The sequence below is a fragment of the Salvelinus alpinus genome, chromosome 7 (genome assembly GCF_045679555.1).
Source record: "Salvelinus alpinus chromosome 7, SLU_Salpinus.1, whole genome shotgun sequence".
NCBI lineage: Eukaryota > Metazoa > Chordata > Actinopteri > Salmoniformes > Salmonidae > Salvelinus > Salvelinus alpinus.
In genome coordinates, this window is record NC_092092.1 from 24,557,788 (window position 1) to 24,582,544 (window position 24,757).

At 44.2% G+C, this 24,757-nt stretch overlaps 1 protein-coding gene across 1 annotated transcript in view; it reads left to right on the forward strand.

Annotated features, from left to right (window-relative positions):
- The first annotated feature begins 284 nt into the window (after nucleotides 1–284).
- Nucleotides 285–24,757, forward strand: part of hs3st3b1b (heparan sulfate (glucosamine) 3-O-sulfotransferase 3B1b) — a 30,902-nt gene continuing 6,429 nt past the window's right edge. Inside the window, exon 1 of the mRNA XM_071409543.1 lies at nucleotides 285–1,195. Coding sequence (XP_071265644.1) covers nucleotides 612–1,195 — 584 coding nt within the window. The 5' untranslated portion in view covers nucleotides 285–611. The remainder of the gene's footprint in view (nucleotides 1,196–24,757) is intronic.

Here is a 24,757-nt window from a genome sequence, read left to right on the forward strand (position 1 = left end):
GGTGGACTTCGCAGCTGCCTCACCAAAAATACAATTTTAACTATAGAATTTCCCTAGTGATTATATAGAATACCGTTCGTCTCTTCATCCAATAAGAGCGTTTCATCTCTATGGCGAGAATCCCAACGCGAGTGCCCTCCCACACTCTCCTGTGATAGGTCCGTTTCTACCATCAAACAACTGATTATTTAGCTTGCGTGAGTCAATTGGCCATGGTGATTGTCAATCAGATGTATCGGTACGCCCCCTCGTGCTGTAAAAGGTCCAGTCCTCGAGAGAAGGCTCAAAACTAGCAGTTGTTCGAAGGTTTGGCAACGGCGATGCGTGTGAAGAGAGACGGCTAGGGTGTGGAGTAGCACCACTGAAATGCACCAGTCGTTCGTATCATTTTCCGAATTCTTTACTGTGGCTCTGGTGAATGACGATCATAGCATGCAATGACTTTGCACCAGTGGATACATCATCCGCTTTAGTTTATTTGCTTGCTTTATAAATTTTTTCCGTTTGAAATGAATGGCATGTGCATTTTGCGAGGCTACTTGATGTGCCATCGGGAGTGAGTGGTTTTGGCAATATGTGTCGCTGGAATATGGTATGCACTCGCAAGGCTTATGGAATATAGCCTGGTTTGTCACAATCTGTATGTGCTCTCATTCAGCCCGGTGAAAAATAAAGTATTTCTGCTCGGCATCATGTTTTTACTCTGGGTATACATGCTCTACTCCTGCGTGGGCTACTGTGCCACCATGCCAAGTTTGGTCGTGGACAATTACCGGGGAAAGGAGACAGGGTCTATGGTCGGTAAAAGGATAGAGAATAACGGCAGAGTGGACCTCATGTCCAGACTGCTCCCTAGACCCCAACCCTGGGTGGATATAGAATCCGATTACGACGAACCCTCTGTCCGGACCTCCTCCAGAGACTTGCTCAATAACGATATAGACGCGTACAGAGGAGCAGAAGACTGGGACGAGATGAGGGGCGAGGGGCAGAGAGCTCCTGAGCCCGGTGCGATGTCAAGTTTCTCCAACGGATCAGGGAGCAAGAAGCTTCCCCAGGCGATCATCATCGGTGTAAAGAAAGGAGGGACGCGCGCGCTGCTCGAGTTTCTCCGCGTGCATCCAGACATCCGAGCTGTGGGAGCCGAACCGCACTTCTTCGACCGCAACTACGAGAATGGACTGGAGTGGTACAGGTAAATGAATCTACATTATATGCTCTCACATTCAATGTGCATTAAAGATGATAGGTTATCAGACATACATCAATGATTCCCATAGATGAACCAGCGCTATACAAGAAACGGTGAGAGAATATGCATGACAGTCAAAGCTTCTCATCCAGTTACTAGAGCTGACGTTCCAATAGTTGTCCATAGCAGCCTATTCCTGTCGTTTCGTTGCCTATATCTTCCACAAACATTATATTGGATTGCAAACGGTGGAGGGTTTCTTTGCATTATAACAGTCTAAAATGGACTTAGACTAGCATAGTTGATAATATTAAAATGACAGGAAAAGTTGTATAATCTAATATATCATAAAGCTATAACCAGTATATAATTAAACAATGCAGTGTTTGTAAAATGATTCGATAGTATAATTCAGGATAATTATATCTGTACGTTTTTACAATACGATTTGTATGAATAATTTATCAAATGAAACGAAATATGTTCAGAAGGTCATTTTAGTTATCTCCATAATGCATAATAATAGGCCTAGATCATATCCTATTCGCTATTTGCAACATAAGTTTATTCTGCATAAATGTTGAGAGATAACGTCAGTGACCATATTTAGGGTAAGGTCAATAGAAAATATAATATCTATAATCTACAGTACAGACTATTATTCCAATAGACTTTTAGTTATGTATATTGGTATGGTGCTTTTCCAAACTCCAAGCAGTTTTGGCGTCAACGTGGACATATAATCAAGTATTCAAACATGAGTAAAACTGTAGGGTCATTGGATAGCATTAAGAGATAACAAATGCATACGTTTGTATTTTTATTTCTTCAGTTTATGATCCGGTAGTAGGCTAGACTATGCCTGAATGAACATGCACTGTCTCAGTATCGCTTGGGCTGAGCCGTTTCCACGTCGTACAGTGGTCTCTGTTGGACACAGTGTAATACTGCAAGTTAACGGGTTACTTTTCAGCGCTGTTAAACTGAGTTTAACTTTTAAATATAAATAAATAATTAGTTGATTATAAACTGAATATAAGTTACTAATAGGTCTATTATACTACAGTCTGAAAAGGTCAGGCAATGTGCAAGTTGTGAATTCGAGATCGATTCATTATTATTAGCCTATTATTGGATGCTATATAGGCCTAATATATTAGAAATAAGATGTGCTTGATTACTTTAATTATCAATTAAATTTTTTGTATATTTCAAACTTTCAATGTAAATAAATATGCAACGTAAGGCCATACTTACTATTATAGTTCGGCCTATTTGAGTTGGAAAAAATTATGTTAAGCTTAAATAAATTCTAAGCTAAGCGGATTTGTCCTAGCACTCTCCTTCAAAATGTATACATAATACATGCACTCGAAAGTAACAGTAATCTACAACACAATAGCGCTGGGCTACTCGGAGAACAACAGTAAAAAAAAAAAAAACGATTCAAACGTTTCTTAAGAGGGTATACAACCAACTAACCTTTATACCAGTCATTTACATTTTGAACGGATAATGAGTGGGAGGAGGACTAATATACTAGGCTAAGTAGGCTACTGTAGGATAATGAAAGAAAAACGTACCCCAGAATTAATTAAGTAAGAAATCAAACCAAATCCCACCAACAGTATATGAGCTATTCCTTGGTCAATATTTGTAAATACATGACAAACCCCCTCCTATATTAGTCATACATAATTAAACGTTATAAACAACGTGCTCTACCTCACGTTGGATTCTCTTAACTTAGCCTATAAAAGTAGTAGGGCCTATTAACATAATTTAGATGTCATATTCAGTATCATATTCAGCAGTCCACTAGTCAACGACGACTGAGCAATGGCAACTCATATCGAATTAATACGAGTGGAACATTATGTAGCCTAATCCGTTTACCTGAATGAATTAGTCAAATTAAAACTTTAAAAGAATGAAGTCGGTGCATTAAATGCAGCCAGCCTATGTGCGTTTTTAATTTCAGTGTAATATCGCAGTAAAATGCCGAATATAGCGTAGCTGTTGAAGGTCTTTGCAGGAAAATCAGGAACCATGCATAGTGGTTGGTTTCCTCCTTGCTTAAACCCCGGGGACATTGCTTTAGTTTAAGGAGAGTTTCTCCATCTCTTGTCCCTGGACGGCGAGCAGAACTAATAGCTCATCTGACAAGTTGATAAAAACAATTGCATGCCCCTCTGAATAATCGGATTTGGTGCTGTGTGTAAAGAGCCGGGCTGTTAAATATGCGAGGCAGTTGAGGGCCCCCAACTAAAGTAGAGCAGTGAAATGAAAGACAAGCGGAATGAGAAACGTGTGTGTATGGAGGGGGTGTCCGGCTATATGGATTTGATTCAAAATAAAGACACTGTATTTATGCCGAATTTATTATTCAGAGATCCAACTTGAGGTTTTGAATTGGCTTTGATAGCCTACAATTATTTATTAAACTTTGCACACTTTGAAATAAGTTATCCAAATGGTAAGCGCTAATTCTAGCTAATTTTATTTAGATTTCCCATTAACCCAATTTCCTCTTCATCATTGCATACTTTTAGAAAGAACAAACACGAGCAAAACGGAACATTGAGCAGTTAATGATAATGGTAATGAGGAGAATAGCTGCGGTGGATTCCTTTGGGTCGATGTTTCAACCCTCTCTCTGGCCGCTGTTTACAGAGAAAACATGACGCGACGGCCGCCTGCTGGCGGGCACCGTGTGAGGAACGGATAGAATAAACACACATGCACCAGCGTTTTATCTGCGGTTCTGGCTGTGTGGCCCATAAACCCGTATCTGTACCTAGAATGGGGCTGGGTCTTTATTTCGTATTCTCCAGGCTTTTCTTAGGCCTCCGGTTATCCCTCAAATCTGCTCAAGAAATCATACCCTCCAGCCAAGCCTCTCTTTTGGCTTATCATTTGATGGGACAAGAGTAACAATACTGGAACACAGTGTAGTTTGATCTGTTGACAAATGTATGTTTAAAATATAGGCCCACACACACACACACACACACACACACACACACACACACACACACACACACACACACACACACACACACACACACACACACACACACACACACACACACACACACACACACACACACACACACACACACACACACACACACACACACACACACAGTTCAACTGACTGAAAAGTTAAGCTAAGCTTTTCCATCTAACCCAGTTTGTCAGAAAGCATCTCATGTTTTAGTAAGCTGTACTGACTTCCCCTCTCATGCAATCACACATGTTGTGTGTCAGACACACCATGCCACGCTGAAATTCTATATCTGGGCACTGGTGTTTTTGCCTGAGACACAAACGCCACACAAACAAAGTGAAGCGTTGTTTTGTTGCTTTCCCTCTGTCTGTCCTGCTCTTATATAACTTGATGATGTGAAACTCACAGTCTGGATGCTTTAACAGTAAGATAAGCAGGGTCAATAAAAGTGACCCAACCCCTACTGAAGTAAAGGAGAGTGTGTGTCAGAGCGAACCAGCTGGCTGTAGTTCTGAATGTAGTTCTCCCTGCATGCTGCTCATGGAACGTTTTGATAAGCTTTCTTTTTTGTCTTCAAGGAGAAGATAAACTAAATAGATGAAATCATACTTCATGATTAATACTCCTAACTTTACCAATAGTGTCACATACTGGACTTTCCGTACAAGAGAGAGATCATACCGGATGTATTTTGAAAGTTATATATCTTGAAAACTTGATTGCTGACATATATCAACAATGGACTAATGAAACAAATACCAAAAAATTGTTTTTGGGTGGAGTTTTCCGTTAAATCATAGTTTATTGTTGCATTATGTGTGGGCCATTTATGAAGTCTTTTGCAATAGTGTAAAGCGATCTTCTGATGCCATGATGTTTATTTGCACAATACTACTGTGCCTTCCACTCTTCTTCTCCGGCTAGTTTGCACCATCTTTGTCTCCGCGGCCCAATGGTCACACAAACTTAGCCTTGGAATTCACTAACTAAATGCAGCCCGAGAGAGAATAGAAAAGAAAAGAGAGAGGGAAGGAGAGGCCGCTGCAAAAGTGAAAGAGAATAGAGCAGTGATAACAGGATTATTGCGATTCTCTGATGTACTTTGACAGTTTTTATTTGGTGTCAAAGACAAACACAAGACTTGTGCAAGGGGGCGCTTTGTATCAGGAGGTACACATTTCCACTGTGAGGTCATGCATGAACAGCCCCTAAGGAGTGAGAGAGAGAGAGCGAGTCAGGGCAGTCTGTGCTGTGTGGACCAACCAGTTCAATTGAGAAGGAAGTTACTGTATGCCCTGTCAGTTGAAAGTATCGATGTTGTACTTTCTGGAATAGAACATGGATCAGTCATTGTTGTTCTACCCATAGATATCCTTCATTCCTAATTCTATGGTTCTGCCTTATTAGTTCCAAAGGTACTGTTAGCACCTGCTACAGTGTGATCGGAATGCCGATGAGTTGGCTGGTCCTTTCAGTCGGACTGTTTTCATTAGCTACTCAATGAATTCTTCACACTTTTTCAGTCTCTATTTCTTGCCATTTTACTGCACTGAACTCCCTGTTGCTTCTGTCATGTCAACGTTTTTACATCCTTTGTTATTTACAACTTAGCCTTTTTGTCGAGTTGATTTTAAATCTCCGTCATTCTGACAGTTTGCGGTGGTGTTACCTCTCTTTCTGTGTTCATATTCCATATAGATATATTGGTCATGAAGGGGCTCTGACATATCATTTATGGTTCTGTGGTTTGCTGATGGGTCATGGGCTCTCGTCTCAGCTGCCTGTCAGATCCATGCAGTGCTGTACTGTGCTCGTTCACTGCTCCTCCCTGAGAGTGTTTTTATGGTTTAACAAGTAGTTCTGAACACTTATGGTCGCAAGGCTCCTAACTTTCATGCTCTATATTTGGAGTCTGTCACTCTTGTGTGAATAACTGAGGAATGATCGATCTGTGCTTGTTCACTACATAATCATCATTCTCCCCAGAATCTCCCTATGAGAAAGATAATTGTTGAGCTTTGTTTGAACAAGATTTTCTCTTGAGTTTCTGGCAGTCAAACTTTTTGCCATGAAAAAATATTGAGTCTTGCCTTGAACTGAAGTGCTTGGGGAAAGTTCAACACTCCTTTGTTGACATGTACTGTATTTGGTTAATGATTGTGCTTATGATACACTACATGGTCAAAAGTATGTGAACGCCCCTTCAAATTAGTGGATTCGGCTATTTCAGCCACACCCATTGCTGACAGGTGTATACATTTGAGCACACGCCCATGCAATCTCCATAGACAAACATTGGTAGTAGAATGGCCTGCAATGAAGAGCTCAGTGATTTTCAACGTGGCACCTTCATAGGATTCCACCTTTCCAACAAGTCAGTTCGTCAAATTTCTGCCCTGCTCGAGCTGCCCCGGTCAACTGTAGGTGCTGTTATTGTGATGTGGAAATGACTAGGAGCAACAACAGCTCAGTCACGAAGTGGTGGGCCATACAAACTCACAAAATGGGAACACAGAGTGCTGAAGCGTGTATGGTGTAAAAATCATCTGTCCTTGGTTGCAACACTTACTACGGAGTGAGTTCCAAACTGCCTCTGGAAGCAACGTCAGCACAAGAACAGTCAGTCGGGAGCTTCATGAAAAGGGTTTCCATGGCTGAGCAGCCACACACAAGCCTAAGATCATCATACGCAATGCCAAGCGTCAGCTGGAGTGGTGTAAAGCTCGCCGCCATTGGACTCTGGAGCAGTGGAAATGCACTGGAGTGATGAATCAAGCTTCACCATCTGGCAGTCCGACGGACAAATCTGGGTTTGGCGGATGCCAGGAGAATGCTACCTGCCCCAATGCATAGTGCCAACTGTAAAGTTTGGTGGAGGAGGAATAATGGTCTGCGGCTGTTTTTCATGGTTTGGGCTAGGCCCCTTAGTTCCAGTGAAGGGAAATCTTACTGCTACAGCATACAATGACATTCTACATGATTATGTGCTTCCATCTTTGTGGCAACAGTTTGGGGAAGGATCTGTCCTGTTTCAGTGTTACAATGACGCCGTGCACAAAGCGAGGTCTATACAGAAATGGTTTGTCGAGATCAGTGTGGAAGAACTTGACTGGCTTGAACAGAGCCTTGACCTCAACATCATTGAACACCTTTGGGATGAATTGGAATGCCGACTGCGAGCCAGGCCTAATCGCCTAACATCAGTGCCCGACCTCACTAAGGCTCTTGTGGCTGAATGGAAGCAAGTCCCTGCACCAATGTTCCAACTAGTGGAAAGCTCCACTCCCAGAAGAGTGGAGGCTGTTATCGCTGCCAAGGGGGGACCAACTCCATACTAATGCTCATGATTTTGGAAAAAGATGTTCGACGAGCAGTGTGTCCACATACTTTTGGCTATGTAGTGTGCTTGTGAAATGTCACTTTTATTATTGCACATTAGGGAATTAGGGATGTTTAATGTGATATATAAGCTGAAATAGTTGATCCTTGAGACCGCAAAAGATCCCCAACATGGATGGGCTTTCTCAGCCATGCCAAGTTAATCTGGCTGCTGTTTTGTTTGCAGTGGTTGATCAAAGGTTATGCTTCAGTCTTCTGTTAAAGGAGTAGTTGGACTGAAATGGCGCCATCCCTGAGTGGGGTGTCTTTGTGGGCCGGTGAACCTTTGTATCCCTCCACCCCGTGATAAAGAACCAAAGAAAAAAACGCACTTAATGGCAGCTAGTGTCGGTTAGCTAGCTAGGGCCTGCTTAGAAGCTCCACCACAACAAAGGGACAAGTGGAGCATTGTTCAAAAGGGGAGTTTCAGAGTGGGTAAAAAAATCCTGTTGCACTATCAAACTGGAGATGGTTGCGAAAGGAAGTCAGTCAGTGTAAAGTTGTTATCTATGGGCCTGCCGGTCCACCCCCCAGCTCCCTGCTTCCAGAGACCAGACAGGGGCTTCTGTCCGTGTCAAGGACAGTTCTGGTTGGATGCCTCTTCTTTTTAACTCCTCACCCCAGGAGCACTCCTGTTTCCATATAGGTGACGTGACCCTACACATCTGCTCTCCACTGACCTCTCCCTCCTTCCTCTCACTGGCAGGCAGAATGTCAGAAACACCACCTGGTTGTAGTGCCACACTGGCAAAGTTCAAACTAACATCATCAACAACAAAATGTCAATTGAATGTGTGCCGTCCAAAAAATAGAGACTAAATGGAGAATGAAGGAGTCAGTGAACCAGTTTCACAAAGTCTTCTCCTGTAATGACTTACAGTAGGGCTTTTATATTCAGCTGTGAAACACAATAATTTTCTTCTCAAGTCAAAAGAATGCTCAACACGCACAGAGATGGACACCATACACACACAGATGACACAGAGCCTTGTCCCTGGGTCCTTAGGGAGTGGTGTGTATTGATTAGTCAGGCCTGATTGGAGGTAAAGCGTGTGGAAGGGTTAGATGGGTTAAGGGCCTTTGACTGGGGGTCAGTGTGGCTGTGTGCTGACTGACAGGGTCTGTGTGCTGACCATCTGCAGAGCAGGAAAATGCTTCTGGACCCTACAGGGCTGCTGGACCCTACAGGGCTACTGGACCCTACAGGGCTGCTGAACCCTACAGGGTTGCTGGACCCTACAGGGCTACTGGACCCTACAGGGCTGCTGGACCCTACAGGGTTGCTGAACCCTACAGGGTTGCTGGACCCTACAGGGCTACTGGACCCTACAGGGCTGCTGAACCCTACAGGGTTGCTGGACCCTACAGGGCTACTGGACCCTACAGGGCTGCTGAACCCTACAGGGCTGCTGGACCCTAGGTCCCATTGGGTATTCTGAGTTGTTTCACTCCCCCAGTCCACACATGGAAATACAGTAAGTTATGTTGATTTAGAGACTAACCTGCTGAGAGCATCCCCTGTCAACACAGGAAAACATGATTTGTTATGTCGATATATAAACCAACATGCTGAATTAAGGAACCCGACTTTTAAATATATTCACTATAAGAGTTTTGTCTGATAAAGTCATTGACAGACTGTACAATATCTGAAATCTTATGTGAAACCCCTCAACTGGAGATGGATGCTATTATGTTGTAGTTATAGCTAGAGAGGAATGTTGACTCTTCGGCGATCTGATACTTTGACGCTGTGATGGCTTCCTGTATCCTTGCCCTGGCCTTCCCTCCCTCCACAGCTCCCCTCTTCAGGGGCCAACATGGCCGACCAGCCAACCGTACCGCTGACAGCAGGTTGACATCCCCTCCTCAAAGAGCGGGAGCCGCAAACATAAAAACAAGTCGCTCGAAACCATTCCTCTGTGTTGGGTAAGCTTCCCCAGCGGTCCCAAATGAGAGCGGATTATTTTCTTTATGGTCAGGCTTCAACCCTTAGCCCTGGCTGCCCCCCCCCCCCCCCCCGTTCTTCCCCCCACCACCCCAAAACAACCTCTTTTATGAACCTCCTTTCTCCATTCTTCAGCTGTGCGCTCCGCCTATTGGCAAATAAGAATAGTGTCACATGTCGTGCTCTGTTTGCCCGATCCTGGGCGGGTCTCCCTGCAGGCCTCAGTGACCACGAGTGGTCAGCACGGAATGGGAGAAGAGGCCCTCGCTCCCCGCTGCCTAAGCTGGCATGGCCCTACCGAATGGAGGGGAGAATAGGGAGAGACTGGGGGTGGATGAGGTGAAGGTGGGGGCTGGATGCTGGAGAAAGGCAGCTTTGAGCATTCATCCCCAAATTACCACCAGCTAATTGTGAAAGGGGTGACCTGTGGAAAGGGGAGTGGCAGCTAGCTAGCGCAGCACTGTGGTGGCCTGGTGGCCCATGTGAGTGGCCCATTCAGCACTACCCACAACAGTGAGGGGAAGATGGCCGCCACAGCAGGAACCTACTGCTAAAACTATGGATACAGGAACTCAGTTTCACACACACACACACACACACACACACACACACACACACACACACACACACACACACACACACACACACACACACACACACACACACACACACACACACACACACACACACACACACACACACACACACACACACACACACACACACACACACACACACACACACACAAAATTAAGTTTGAAAAACTCTGACTATTCATTCACTCTGGCGGAGGAGAGGATACACTTGTGTGTCTGTTGTTGCCATTTTTGTTCTCCCTTTTGAGAAATAATTTATGTATTCCCCCCAGAGCTGGAGTCAAAGCAAGACAAGGAAGGCAATGATGAAAAGAGTTGGGAGAAGAAGAAATAATCGAAAAAGAAGAAGAAAAGAAGCTATGTTCTTCTGAGATAGTGATGTTTTCCCCCTCTCTCTTTCTCTCTCCTATAGGCCCTTGTGTACTGACCCTCCTTCTGTGCCACTAGTGAATTGGGTCCTATTTAACGAGGTGATAATTTGGATGTGGGAACACATGTCAGAGCAATACCAGACCTCCCTCCTGAGTTAACGCTCATTCATTGCTGCTAAATAAACACTGTTTGGCACATTAAAAGAGCCCAGGGGCTTGGAATTAGAGAAAAAACACACAAGCGTTCCTATGCGTTGTTAATCATTAGCCTCCTTCTTACTCAATTTTCCTTCCAACACCATGGTCAGTCAGGGTTCTGTTGGCATCGCTCCCCCAGATATTGAGAGATGAGAGAGCGGTAGGTGAGAAAGAGGTGGGCGTAAAAGTGGACGAGGGTGAGGAGGAGGAGAAAGCGATGACATTAGACCTGGACATGTCCCAGGTATTAAGTCTCGGAGGTCCCCATTAGGGTGTGGGTAGGTGTGGCAGTGGATGGGGCTGTGTCTGGTGCTCGAACCAGGGCTGGGGCTGTGAGAGGGAAAGTAAGAGTTAGGTAGTGGAGACTAGGAGGCCCCCTGAGGTGTTCTATTAACCCTTGGCCATAAAAGAGCACAGCTCATTAGGAGCCCTGAGTGGTCTCTCTCTCTCTCACTCTCTCACACTCTCACTCTCTCTGTGTGTGAATGGGCCTCAGAGGAGAACAGTGAGAACAGCTCAGCTCCAAGGCAACCCAGGAAGCCCAACCCAGGGGACAAACTCCCTCTGGCTCTCTCTCATTCTTTTCCACTCTGTCTATTTTGTCTCTATCTTGTCTTTCCTACTGATCAAAAGTACTGGGTGTTTGGATCTTGTACTCTTCACTTGTGAAATTCTAAAGCTATACAATAGCAGTTGTCCAAACTGAACATTTAACGTAAAAAGTTCAGAGAAATCATTTTACGCTGCAGCAAGGTGTGCACCTTTTCCTCCGCAAATCTCCACCAGAACAATTTGATTATGTCAGGTATGCGTAAATGGTTGTAAAGGAGTCAGGTGCAGGAGAACAGATATGGTGTAGCCAACGGAGCCTTTTATTTTGGCGAAACAAAAACACACGGCAAAGTGAACACGAAATAACAATACGGGTTAACATATCCCAGCGCAACAGAGTAATGTGCGCAATACATGAAACAGAATAAACAATACCACACAAAGACATGGGGGAAACAGAGGGTTAAATACACAACACATAATGAGGGAAATGAGAACCAGGTGTGTGGGAAAACAAGACAAGACAAATGGAAAATGAAAAATGGATCGGCGATGGCTAGAAGACCGGCGACGTCGACCGCCGAGCACCGCCCGAACAAGGAGAGGCATCGACTTCGGTAGAAGTCGTGACAGATTATGTGTTAAAGAAATACACAAATAAGATACAGCAAGGGTATAAAACCGGGGGTCCGCTTAGATATTGCAGGGGGTCCGCAATTTATATATATATACAGTACCAGTTAAAAGTTTGGACACACCTACTTATTCCAGGGTTTTTCTTTATTTTTACTTTTTTTTAACGAAATAACACAAATGGAATCATGTTGTAACCAAAAAAGTGTTAAATAAAAATATGTTTTATATCTGAGATTCTTCAAAGTAGCCACCCTTTGCCTTGATGACAGCTTTGCACACTCTTGGCATTTTCTCAACCAGCTTCATGAGGTAGTCACCTGGAATGCATTTCAATTAACAGGTGTGCCTTGTTAAAAGTTCATTTGTGGAATTTCTTTCCTTCTTGACGCGTTTGAGACGATCAGTTTGGTTGTGACAAGGTAGGGTTGGTATACATAAGATAGCCCTATTTGGTAAAAGACCAAGTCCGTATTATGGCAAGAACAGCTCAAATAAGCAAAGAGAAACGACAATCCATCATTACTTTAAGACATGAAGGTCAGTCAATCTGAGAAATTTCAAGAACTTTGAACATTTCTTCAAGTGCAGTCATGCGCTATGATAAAACTGGCTCTCATGAGGACTGCCACAGGAAAGGAAGACCTAGAGTTACCTCTGCTGCAGAGGATAAGTTCATTAGAGTTAACTGCACCTCAGATTGCAGCCCAAATAAATGCTTCACAGAGTTCAAGTAACAGACATGCCTTAACATCAACTGTTCAGAGGAGACTGTGTGAATTAGGCCTTCATGGTCGAATTGCTGCAAAGAAACCACTACTAAAGGACATCATAAGAAGAAGAGACGTGCTTGGGCCAAGAAACACGAGCAATGGACATTAGGCCGATGGAACTGTCTGTCGTTTGGTCTGATGAGTCCAAATTAAATGAGAGATTTTTGGTTCCAACCGCCGTGTCTTTGGGAGACGCAGAGTAAGTGAACGGATGATCTCCACATGTGTGGTTCCCACCGTGAAGCATGGAGGAGGAGGTGTGATGGTGTGGAGGTGCTTTGCTGGTGACACTGTCAGTGATTTATATTAGAATTCAAGGCGCACTTAACCAGCATGGCTACCACAACATTAGGCAGCGATACGCCATCCCATCTGGTTTGCGCTTAGTGGGACTATCATCGTTTTTCAACAGGACAATGACCCAAAACACACCTCCAGGCTGTGAAATGGCTATTTGACCAAGGAGAGTGATGGAGTGCTCGGGAGAGACGAAGGTCGAAAGCCATGCGTCCTCCGAAACACAACCCAACCAAGCCGCACTGCTTCTTAACACAGCGCGCATCCAACCCGGAAGCCAGTCGCACCAATGTGTCGGAGGAAACACCGTGCACCTGGCAACCTTGGCTAGCGTGCACTGCCCGCCACAGGAGTCGCTGGTGCGCGATGAGACAAGGGTATCCCTACCGGCCAAACCCCGCCTAACCCGGACGACGCTAGGCCAATTGTGCGTCGCCCCACGGACCTCCCGGTCGCGGCCAGCTGCGACAGAGCCTGGGCGCGAACCCAGAATCTCTGGTGGCACAGCTAGCGCTGCGATGCAGTGCCCTAGACCACTGCGCCACCCGGGAGGCCTCAAAAATTGATTTTGATTTGTTTAACACTTTTTTGGTTACTACATGATTCCATATGTGTTATTTCATAGTTTTGATGTCATCAATTTTATTCTACAGTGTAGAAAATGAAAAAATAAAGAAAAGCCTTTGAATGAGTAGGTGTCTCCAAACGTTTGACTGGTACTTTATATGTATTTATTTAAATGTTTTAATGGATATAGCTAGCAACAACAGAATAAACACATTTGGATTTTCATATCTACAGTAGCAAAGAGGAGAATAACGAAGAAGTGTTCTGGCTAAGGCTGACATATTTCCCTGGCAGGGCCCATTTCTCAAATGTCTTTTTAAAATCTGCTTCTTTCTCTTTTTTTCTCTCAAACGACTTGTCTTTCTGGCATGGAGAGCGAGTGGATAGAGTTTTGTTGCAAACCATGAGGCCCTCGCTAGAGACAGCGGAGGGCCAAAAGAGAAAACATTTGTCATCTTGCTCCCGACGTTTCTCCGACATCCAAATGAAATAATGAAACCTTGAAATTGCACTCCACCTTGGACATCAACGCTGGGTGGTAACTTGAACTAGCAGCAGTAGAAAGGGTTAACAACGTGGGTCCCGGCTCGCTCACTGTACTTTCAGCAATTATCTTGTCTTCGAGATGCACTGAGATATCAAAGCAGACAATATCTAGGCTATCATCCAAGACGGAGCTTTAGAATTGCCTGAGGATGCAGGAGCACAACAACACTGCTGTCATTCTTCTCCTCACAAATGAACAGTTTAATTTCACTACTGGAACTATTGCACAATTTGGCTAATTATACGTTAGCCAGAAAGACGGCTTGCCTTAAGGATTTTGTAAACCATTAACCTACACCACAGCTGTACTGTCTGGGAATAATGGAGGAGAGACATGTAATGGTACACACACAAACAAACACACACACACACACACACACACACACACACACACACACACACACACACACACACACACACACACACACACACACACACACACACACACACACACACACACACACACACACACACACACACACACACACACACACACACAAACATAAACACGAGTATAGATCCTTGTACACTGACTGACGGGGAGGAAATCCCCTCTTTGTAGCTCACCTGCCTTCAAAAAGTGCTCAGGCAGTTACGGATGACAGGCAATTCAAACAAGATGCAAAGTAGCTTTGTATATATATATATATACACATATATATACAAAGCTACTTTGCATCTTGTTTGAATTGCCTGTCATCCATAACTGCCTGAGCACTTTATATAGTAGCAGTCAAAAGTTTGGACACACCTTCTCATTCAAGGGTTTTTCTTTATTTTTTTACAATTTTCTACATTGTACAATAATAGTGAAGACATTAAAACTATGAAATAACACACATGGAATCATGTTGTAACCAAAAAAGTGTTAAATAAAAATATATTTTATATCTGAAATTCTTCAAAGTAGCCACCCTTTGCCTTGATGACAGCTTTGCACACTCTTGGCATTTTCTCAACCAGCTTCATGAGGTAGTCACCTGGAATGCATTTCAATTAACAGGGGTGCCTTGTTAAAAGTTAATTTGTGGAATTTCTTTCCTTCTTGATGCGTTTGAGCCAATCAGTTTTGTTGTGACAAGGTAGAGGTGGTATACATAAGATAGACTTATTTGGTAAAAGACCAAGTCCATATTATGGCAAGAACAGCTCAAATAAGCAAAGAGAAACGACAATCCATCATTACTTTAAGACATGAAGGTCAGTCAATGCGGAAAATTTCTTCAAGTGCAGTCACAAAAGCCATCAAGCGCTATGATGAAACTGTCTCTCATGAAGACCCCCACAGGATTGGAAGACCCATAGTCACTTCTGCCTGCAGAGGATAAGTTCATTAGAGTTACCAGCCGCAGAAATTGCGGACCAATAATTGTTTCACAGAGTTCAAGTAACAGACACATCTCACCATCAACTGTTCAGAGAATACTGCATGAATTAGGCCATGGTCGAATTCCTGCAAAGAAACCACAACTAAAGGACACCAATAATAAGAAGAGACTTGCTTGGGCCAAGAAACACGAGCAATGTTCATTAGACCGGTGGAAATCTGTCCTTTGGTCTGATGAGTTCAAATCTGAAAATGTTGGTTCCAGCCACAGTGTCTTTGTGAGACACAGAGTGAGTGAACAGATGATCTCTGCATGTGTGGTTCCCACCGTGAAGCATGGAGGAGGGGGTGTGATGGTGTGGGGATGCTTTGCTGGTGACACGGTCAGTGATTTATTTAGAATTCAAGGCACACAACCAGAATGGCTACCACAGCATTCTGCAGCGATACGTCACCCCATCTGGTTTGTGCATAGTTGGACTATCATTTGTTTTTCAACAGGACAATGACCCAAAATACATCTCCAGGCTGTGTAAGGGCTATTTGACCAAGAAAAAGAGTGATGAAGTGCTGCATCAGTTGACCTGGCCTCCACAATCACCTGACCTCAACCCAATTGAGATGGTTTGGGATGAGTTGGACCACAGAGTGAAGGAAAAGCAGCCAACAAGTGCTCAACATATATGGTAACTCCTTTAAGACTGTTGGAAAAGCATTCCGGGTGAAGCTGGTTGAGAGAATGCCAAGAGTGGGCAAAGCTGTCATCAAGGCAAAGGGTGGCTACTTTGAGGAATCAAAAATCTAAAATAGATTTTGATTTGTTCAACACCTTTTTGGTTACTACATGATTCAATATGTGTTATTTCATAGTTTTGATGTCTTCACTATTATTCTACAGGGTAGAACCCTTGAATCAGTAGGTGTGTCCAAACCTTTGACTGGAACTGTTCATATGTGTACTGTATATGTGTGTGTGTGTGTCTCTAGGGGATGATGGTGGTGACATGTATGTTCTTCTATAGTCCGTTTCATCTTTTGTTCATCCTAGCTGTATCTAGATCAGAGAGTCATATCTGTATCTAGATCAGAGAGTCATATCTGTATCTAGATCAGAGAGTCATATCTGTATCTAGATCAGAGAGTCATATCTGTATCTAGATCAGTGAGTCATATCTGTATCTAGATCAGTGAGTCATATCTGTATCTAGATCAGTGAGTCATATCTGTATCTAGATCAGTGAGTCATATCTGTATCTAGATCAGAGAGTCATATCTGTATCTAGATCAGTGAGTCATATCTGTATCTAGATCAGAGAGTTATATGTTCTTTGGAGCATGTCAAATACCTTTAAATCAAAATGTGTGTGACTACTGCTTCTGGTGCGGCACGCAAACACACATCTGAATGAACTGTATCTGAACGACACCATGATACTGATGAGGACTGAGTCTACAAAGTGACTGGTGTGATGGCGATGCTGGAGTTTGTGGCTGCCTCAGGGGTCACCAGCGGTCTGCTAACACCTTTAACAAACACCCACAGCAAACACAACATAACACACTGATCACAGACGATTACCAGCACTAAGCAAACTCGGGGTTGGTCTCCTGAGTGGCCGCAGCGGTCTAAGGCACTGCATCTCAGTGCAAGAGACATCACTACAGTCCCTGGTTCGAATCCAGGCTGTATCACATCTGGCCATGATTGGGAGTCCATTAGGGCGGCGCACAATTGGCCCAGCGTCTTCCGGGGTAACCCGTCATTGTAAATTAGAATTTGTTCTTAAACTGATTTGCCTACATAAATAAAAGTTCAACTAAATAAATATATAATACAGACCCAGCACTCGATTACAGCTAGTGTTTGTGTGTGTGTACCTGCAGTAGAACCCTGTGTGCCCAGAGTAGATTTACTTGTTGGCATGGCTCACTCCCGAAGTGTATACCTTATGTTGTATCTCGTCAATCCAAGTGTTGAGGTGTCGCGTTGTCATTCTAAAAGGAATTGTGAAATACAATGGCCCTTTTGGCATAGCTAGTCTTCATTCCTCCCTCGTTAGTGGAAAGTACTACTGAAAATGGCAGCAGCTCAGGGTAGGGACTAGGGTTGCATCCCAAGTGGCATCCTATTCCCTATGTAGTTCACTACTTTTGACCAGGGTCTATAATATTCCCAATTCCCTATTTGACTAGAGCCCTATGGGCCCTGGTCAAAAGAAGTGCCCTACATAGGGAATAGAATGCCATTTGGTACATAACCTCGGTGGGCAGAATGTGTAAAGCATGAGAGGAGGAAGTGAAGTTAGCACTTTCTACTCCCCACCCCCCCACCCCCCGCCACCCTGTTCCCCCACCATCTTAACTGTTTTATTTATACCACATGGAGAGCTGCCTCTCCTTGCACCATGGTCTTGTTATTAACACTCAGTAATTCTGCTCAGCCTGCATGGCCACAGGCATGTACCTCGATGCGGGCCCTCCGAGCAGAAATATGTCACATTCTCACTGTTATTTGTCCTTTCAGAGGTACTGAATAGCAACAAATAAACCCAAAACAGACCGTGTAGCAAATGGTGAGTTATAGAATTGAGTGATTTGTGTGTGTCATGCTGCGGGGATGGTAACCCATCACAAAGGAACCACTGTGGTTGTGAGAGAGGTTTCTGGAGCACTCTAACCTCATTTAAGTGTTTTCAGTTCAAAAACAGAGATTCCAAATGGCACCCTATTCCCTTTATAGTGCACTGCTTCTGAGCAGTCCATGATCAAAAGAGGTGCATTATAAAGGGAATAGGGTGCCATTTGGAACGCACACAAGTATCTGAAGCTGGCGGTTACAGTAGCACAGTGTTGGCGTGTCTTTTTGACACTTTGCCTGACATACAATCCCTAACTCTGTATGGGTCGTTTAGTTTCTGTTTATTTACTCTTCTCTGCTGGTGTCCGATGTTCCCTCCAAGAACCAAGCTGGTCCTTAGCCTAAACTAAAACCATGGAGTTGGACCAAACCAAACCGCAGGGCCCGGGCCAAACTCACACAGACACTAGCAGTAAAACATTTTTTATAAGATTGCAACTTTGTTGACATATTTCTCCCAGTGAGTTCAGTGATGTATGGGGCCATTTAGGTTAACTGTTTGTTAACGTTGAAGCCCAAATGATATTATTTAAAGAGGATGCTCTGAGAGTCTGACTCCTGAAAGACGATAGAGGGTTGAGAGAGGCTGGGCTCAGCCAGCCAGGTCAGTGTGTCTGGGACGATTCGCCTATCTACATTATTCATCTCCCTCTTCAGTAGACAGCTCAGACGGTCTCTTCCAGGGGCTTCCACCCTCCAACAGTGTATGTGTGTGTGTATGTGTGTATCCAACCCGACATCTTCCAGGGATCCAGTGGCACCATTTATTCAGTGAGGTCTATTAATGTGTAACTCCAGGCCTGGATGGAAAGCACCCTGACAATCTGAAGAGGGGCTTCTTCTCTAAGCTTAATGGTCCTTTAGTATCAAATAGAATTCATCACACAGTCAGCATGAGTTATTTACTAACAAAGTCCCAAATAGAGACAACACACACACACACACGCACACAATCAAGAGAATGCACACATGCACATTCACTCCTTGCCCTTAGGTTAAGAGGAGATCCCTGGATCTTTTCATACAGGAAATGAGCTGTCAGGAAACTCTAAGTGGCCACATACCAGAACCTACCATCCACCTCTCTCCCCTACTCTACTCTCCTCTCACTCTCTCAGTATGGATCTAGTGCCTATTTTGAATTTATAGCCAAAGCCTTGCTCTGCGGTTAAATACTCTGGGCTCAGTGGGGTATATTTCATAACGTCTGGCTTCTGTGTGTGTGTCTCAACACTGCTTTGGGAATATGTACAGTGGGGAGAACAAGTATTTGATACACTGCCGATTTTGCAGGTTTTCCTACTTACAAAGCATGTAGAGGTCTGTCATTTTTATCATAGGTACACTTCAACTGTGAGAGACGGAATCTAAAACAAAAATCCAGAAAATCACATTGTATGATTTTTAAGTAATTAATTTGCATTTTATTGCATGACATAAGTATTTGATCACCTACCAACCAGTAAGAATTCCGGCTCTCACAGACCTGTTAGTTTTTCTTTAAGAAGCCCACCTGTTCTCCACTCATTACCTGTATTAACTGCACCTGTTTGAACTCGTTACCTGTATAAAAGACACCTGTCCACACACTCAATCAAACAGACTCCAACCTCTCCACAATGGCCAAGACCAGAGAGCTGTGTAAGGACATCAGGGATAAATTGTAGACCTGTACAAGGCTGGGATGGGCTACAGGACAATAGCCAAGCAGCTTGGTGAGAAGGCAACAACTGTTGGCACAATTATTAGAAAATGGAAGAAGTTCAAGATGACGGTCAATCACCCTCGGTCTGGGGCTCCATGCAAGATCTCACCTCGTGGGGCATCAATGATCATGAGGAATGTGAGGGATCAGCCCAGAACTACACGGCAGGACCTGGTCAATGACCTGAAGAGAGCTGGGACCACAGTCTCAAAGAAAACCATTAGTAACACACTACGCCGTCATGGATTAAAATCCTGCAGCGCACGCAAGGTCCCCCTGCTCAAGCCAGCGCATGTCCAGGCCCGTCTGAAGTTTGCCAATGACCATCTGGATGATCCAGAGGAGGAATGGGAGAAGGTCATGTGGTCTGATGAGACAAAAATAGAGCTTTTTGCTCTAAACTCCACTCGCCGTGTTTGGAGGAATAGAAGGATGAGTACAACCCCAAGAACACCATCCCAACCGTGAAGCATGGAGGTGGAAACATCATTCTTTGGGGATGCTTTTCTGCAAAGGGGACAGGACGACTGCACCGTATTGAAGGGAGGATGGATGGGGCCATGTATCGCGAGATCTTGACCAACAACCTCCTTCCCTCAGTAAGAGCATTGAAGATGGGTCGTGGCTGGGTCTTCCAGCATGACAACGACCCGAAACACACAGCCAGGGCAACTAAGGAGTGGCTCCGTAAGAAGCATCTCAAGGTCCTGGAGTGGCCTAGCCAGTCTCCAGACCTGAACCCAATAGAAAATCTTTGGAGGGAGCCGAAAGTCCGTATTGCCCAGCGACAGCCCCGAAACCTGAAGGATCTGGAGAAGGTCTGTATGGAGGAGTGGGCCAAAATCCCTGCTGCAGTGTGTGCAAACCTGGTCAAGAACTACAGGAAACGTATGATCTCTGTAATTGCAAACTAAGGTTTCTGTACCAAATATTCAGTTCTGCTTTTCTGATGTATCAAATACTTATGTCATGCAATAAAATGCAAATTAATTAATTAAAAATCATACAATGTGATTTTCTGGATTTTTGTTTTAGATTCCTTCTCTCACAGTTGAAGTGTACCTATGATAAAAATTACAGACCTCTACATGCTTTGTAAGTAGGAAAACCTGCAAAATTGTCAGTGTATCAAATACTTGTTCTCCCCACTGTATGTAGTGGGCCAGGAGTGCTGTGCATGCCCGCCTGTCTGCTCAGTCTGTGGCATCCACAGTGTGGGTGTGTTTATATTTCAATCCCATTTCATAGACTAGCTTCTCCTGCTGGACAATTACAAACAGACTGTAGTACATTACTTTCAGAACCCTATAGAGGCTTCATTATGTGCTTATTTACCAGTCAGAGATTCACAAGCTGTTGAATTTGTTCAAATTATACTTTAAAAAACCTGTGGAATCAAAGACACTTTCCGTTGCTGAATGGATCCTTCATCATCCATGCTTTGATAAATGGTGTTTATGAAAACAACCAGTCTAACTATGCAGAAGGAGTATCTCGCATGCATTCAGAACAGAGAGAGGGGCTCCAATAGAGTACTCAATTGACCACTTTGAGCCCAGACTTAATTGCTAGTCAGCCAGTTGTCTAGAACAGGGGTTAAACCTCCAAACTTTGTGGCCAGTCAAGGAACAAGTGGGCCTCAAGATGTCTATCTTACACCGCAGAAGAGTCTTTGTTTTTTTCGCCGACGACTTTGTAGCCACATCTCTCTACTCCTGTTCATCTGAAGACCTTGGGTGAGAGGTTGGAAGAAACGAAAGAGAGTCTTTCAGTGCTTCTTTCCTTCATTTCCTCCATCTCTCCCTGTCTCCTCCTGTGAAGTGTCACTTAGCTTCTCTCAGATCTCCAGGCTGGTCTCTGAGGGGTTTGGGGACTGCTCCTGATCAATAGCCTATAGAGTATTTTGAGAGGAGGTAAGTGTTTGTAGTGGCTATCCAGGAAGTCTTTAATAAGTTCAGAAAGCATTACGAAGAAGTATTACCAAGTGGGACGACTCAGTGCTCTAAATGGGCAGAAGTTTTTCACCTGACAAGCTACAACAGTAGAATTCTGAGAATAATTATAATTATTTGATTATATACGTATATATAATTATTTTTTTAAATGTATTTTATTTTATTTTACTTAACTAGGCAAGTCAGTTAAGAACAAATTCTTATTTACAATGACGGCCTACCCCGACCAAACCCGGACGACACTGGGCCAATTGTGTACCACCTTATGGGACTCCCAATCACGGCCGGATGTGATACAGCCTGGACAGGTGACTCAGCGTTGGTGAGCCATCTTGAGGTGAATCACATGGAGAGGAGACTGTCTTTGGTTTTAGCTATCCCCTAGCTTTAGTACTCAAAGTCTGGAAATGATTGGGCGATTAGCTTGATTTGTTTTGACTTCGGGTTAATTTGAACAGCTCTACAGCTACTTAGAGCCTAAGCTGTTTGTGTGTGTCTTGTGTTGGTGTTATCTCTATGGGGAGTAGGTCTAATCAACAACTTAAGGTGTGCATCAGTCTCTCCTGTCCCTAGTGGACGAGAACTATCTCTCTTGATTTGCCTTCACACAAATGATCCTACAAGGGATAGACACCTTGAGTAACAAAGACTTTACATGCAGTGACATACAACCAATGCCACCTGTATCATATAGACACCAAATAGGAAACACCATAACAAGGCAACTTTTCTCTCTTCTGTCTTTGAACAAACCGGTGGTCATTTTGTTACGGCTGTTACAGATGCACTCGTTCAATGGAAACAGAGGCAGCCTCTTATCGTCCAATCAAATGTGACAGAAGATAGAGAGACAGAAATAACCCCTGTCTTGTCTGCGTTTATCTGTGTGTGTGTGTGTGTGTGTGTGTGTGTGTGTGTGTGTGTGTGTGTGTGTGTGTGTGTGTGTGTGTGTATTTACTGTATCTATGATGGGATGTGGGCCGTTAAACGCAGGCCACAGGGCCACTCCAGTCCCCCGTTTGAAGTTGGCATGCAAAGAGGGCTTCTGCTTTGTGTCTTATCGCTGTTTTTGGCGTCCCTTTCAACTTGGAAAGAAAACCCTTCGACAGAGGAGAGAGAGAGAGAGAAAGGGGAGCGATAGAGAGAGGGGAGAAAAAGAGAGGGGGAGAGAGAAAGGGGAGAGATAGAGAGAGGGGAGAAAAAGAGAGGGGGAGAGAGAGAGGGGGAGAGAGAGAGGGGAGAGATAGAGAGGGGGGAGAAAAAGAGAGGGGGAGAGAGAAAGAAAGAGAGAAAGAAGTAGAACCAACAGCTGAAACACTTAGTAAAGTCCTGCTTTTAAACATCCTCAGTTCTAGAAAAGAAAACCCATACAAACCTGCCGTTTTGTTGTGTGTTCCGATGTGAAGAGCAAGGGCAGTTCACCCTAATGGTAAATGTCTGTCATGCAATTTTAAGATATCTAATATTTTTGGAATATTGTAATGTACTCTCAAACTTTTGCATATTTCAGCCAGTAGTTTTGAAAGTGGTGCTCACGAGCCAAAAGTGGTCCCTGTTTTTTGTGTACTATGTCATCAAATTGGGTACTACGTCATTCATTTCGTATGATATGTTTATTGTTATTTGTATGGTATGTGACGAATCAAATTCGTACTGTATGTTACGAATGGGTTGTGCTTAAGATCCTGGAGTGCATCTTTAAGTCGTTATGTATTGTAAGGAACCAACAACGTAGATGGATGTTGGTTGCTTAGAGTGAAGACATTTGTCCCATGTGTCATTGAGCAGAGAGAAGCGGAGGCAGTGGAAGGCCCCTAGAGCTTGTGGAACCTCTGGAGTCTTTAGGGGGGCAGCTGAGTGTTCCAGGGGACAATCTCTAGGCACACGTTCCACTCTAGAGCTCTCCAAAAGCTCCTCTCACTCAAAGCTGAGAGTGATCGAGAAGTGCTTCCAATCAGTCCTCAATAGGCACCCAGCCCCCCACCTCACCCCTCCACCCTTACCCCAGTCCTTACCCCCGCCCCGATGGCCCGGCCACTGCCTCGTTCACCCCGCCGCCAAAGGACAATGCACTCGATTTGAAAGGAAAGCAGGGAAAAAGAGGGTCTCGTTGTCACAGAATTGCCTGTTTGCTGACAGAACCTTTAAAAGCACTACCTCATAAATCAAAACAGAGCATAATAGGCATTGTTCCTCCCAAGACCTACTCTTCCCACTGAACTGAGCCCCCTCCTCCTCTTCTCTTTTATTCTACTCCCCCCTTTTCTGCTTCTTTGGCACTCTTCTCAGAGAGAAGTGGGTAAAGTCAGAGGGGGAGGTTTTTATTGAAGGCCTTCTCTTCTTCTCTTGTGGTGGATTTGGCAGGTCTGTTTAGAGGGTCTCGTCTTCCCCGCTCCCTCTCTCTGTCCAGCTCTACCCTCCTTTTACCCTCTCCCTCCCTCCATCCCAACCCCCTACACTTGATTCACAAGAGGGATTCCCTGAGCTAGGATCACCATAATCTATCAGCATGCACATTCTACCTCGATCTCCCTCCCTATCCCTCCCTATCGCCAGGCCCCATTGTCACTTAGAAATCGGATTAGAACGAGAGCTGTGTGCTGGTTCTGTGTTGGTTTGCTTCTAGGCACTTTATGCAGCATGTTAGCACTACATAATACAAAAAGGTTGCCTGCAGTATCACCATTATTTCTAGAGAGAATTAGTGACTAATGCTTTGTATTTTAAGGCTGACATGTTTGGTTTATATTCCTTGAAGACATTCGAGAAGCCTGTATAAACACTTTAAGTGGGATCAACGCTCTTGAAGAAACAGTAGTATGTGTGTGAGCAAAGAAAGGAGTGCAATCCAAACACACACACACAGGCACACACACACACACAAGATTGCACACACACAAGCACACACAAACGCGAGCAAACACACGCAAGCACACGTGCATACACACACAGTCACGTACGCGCACATGCATGCCTGCGTGTGTTAGCATGCATGCGTGTGTTTGTGTGCAAATGTTTGTGCATGTGTGTGTGTGCATGTGTTTGCTTGCACTGCTTTCTTCATGCATGCG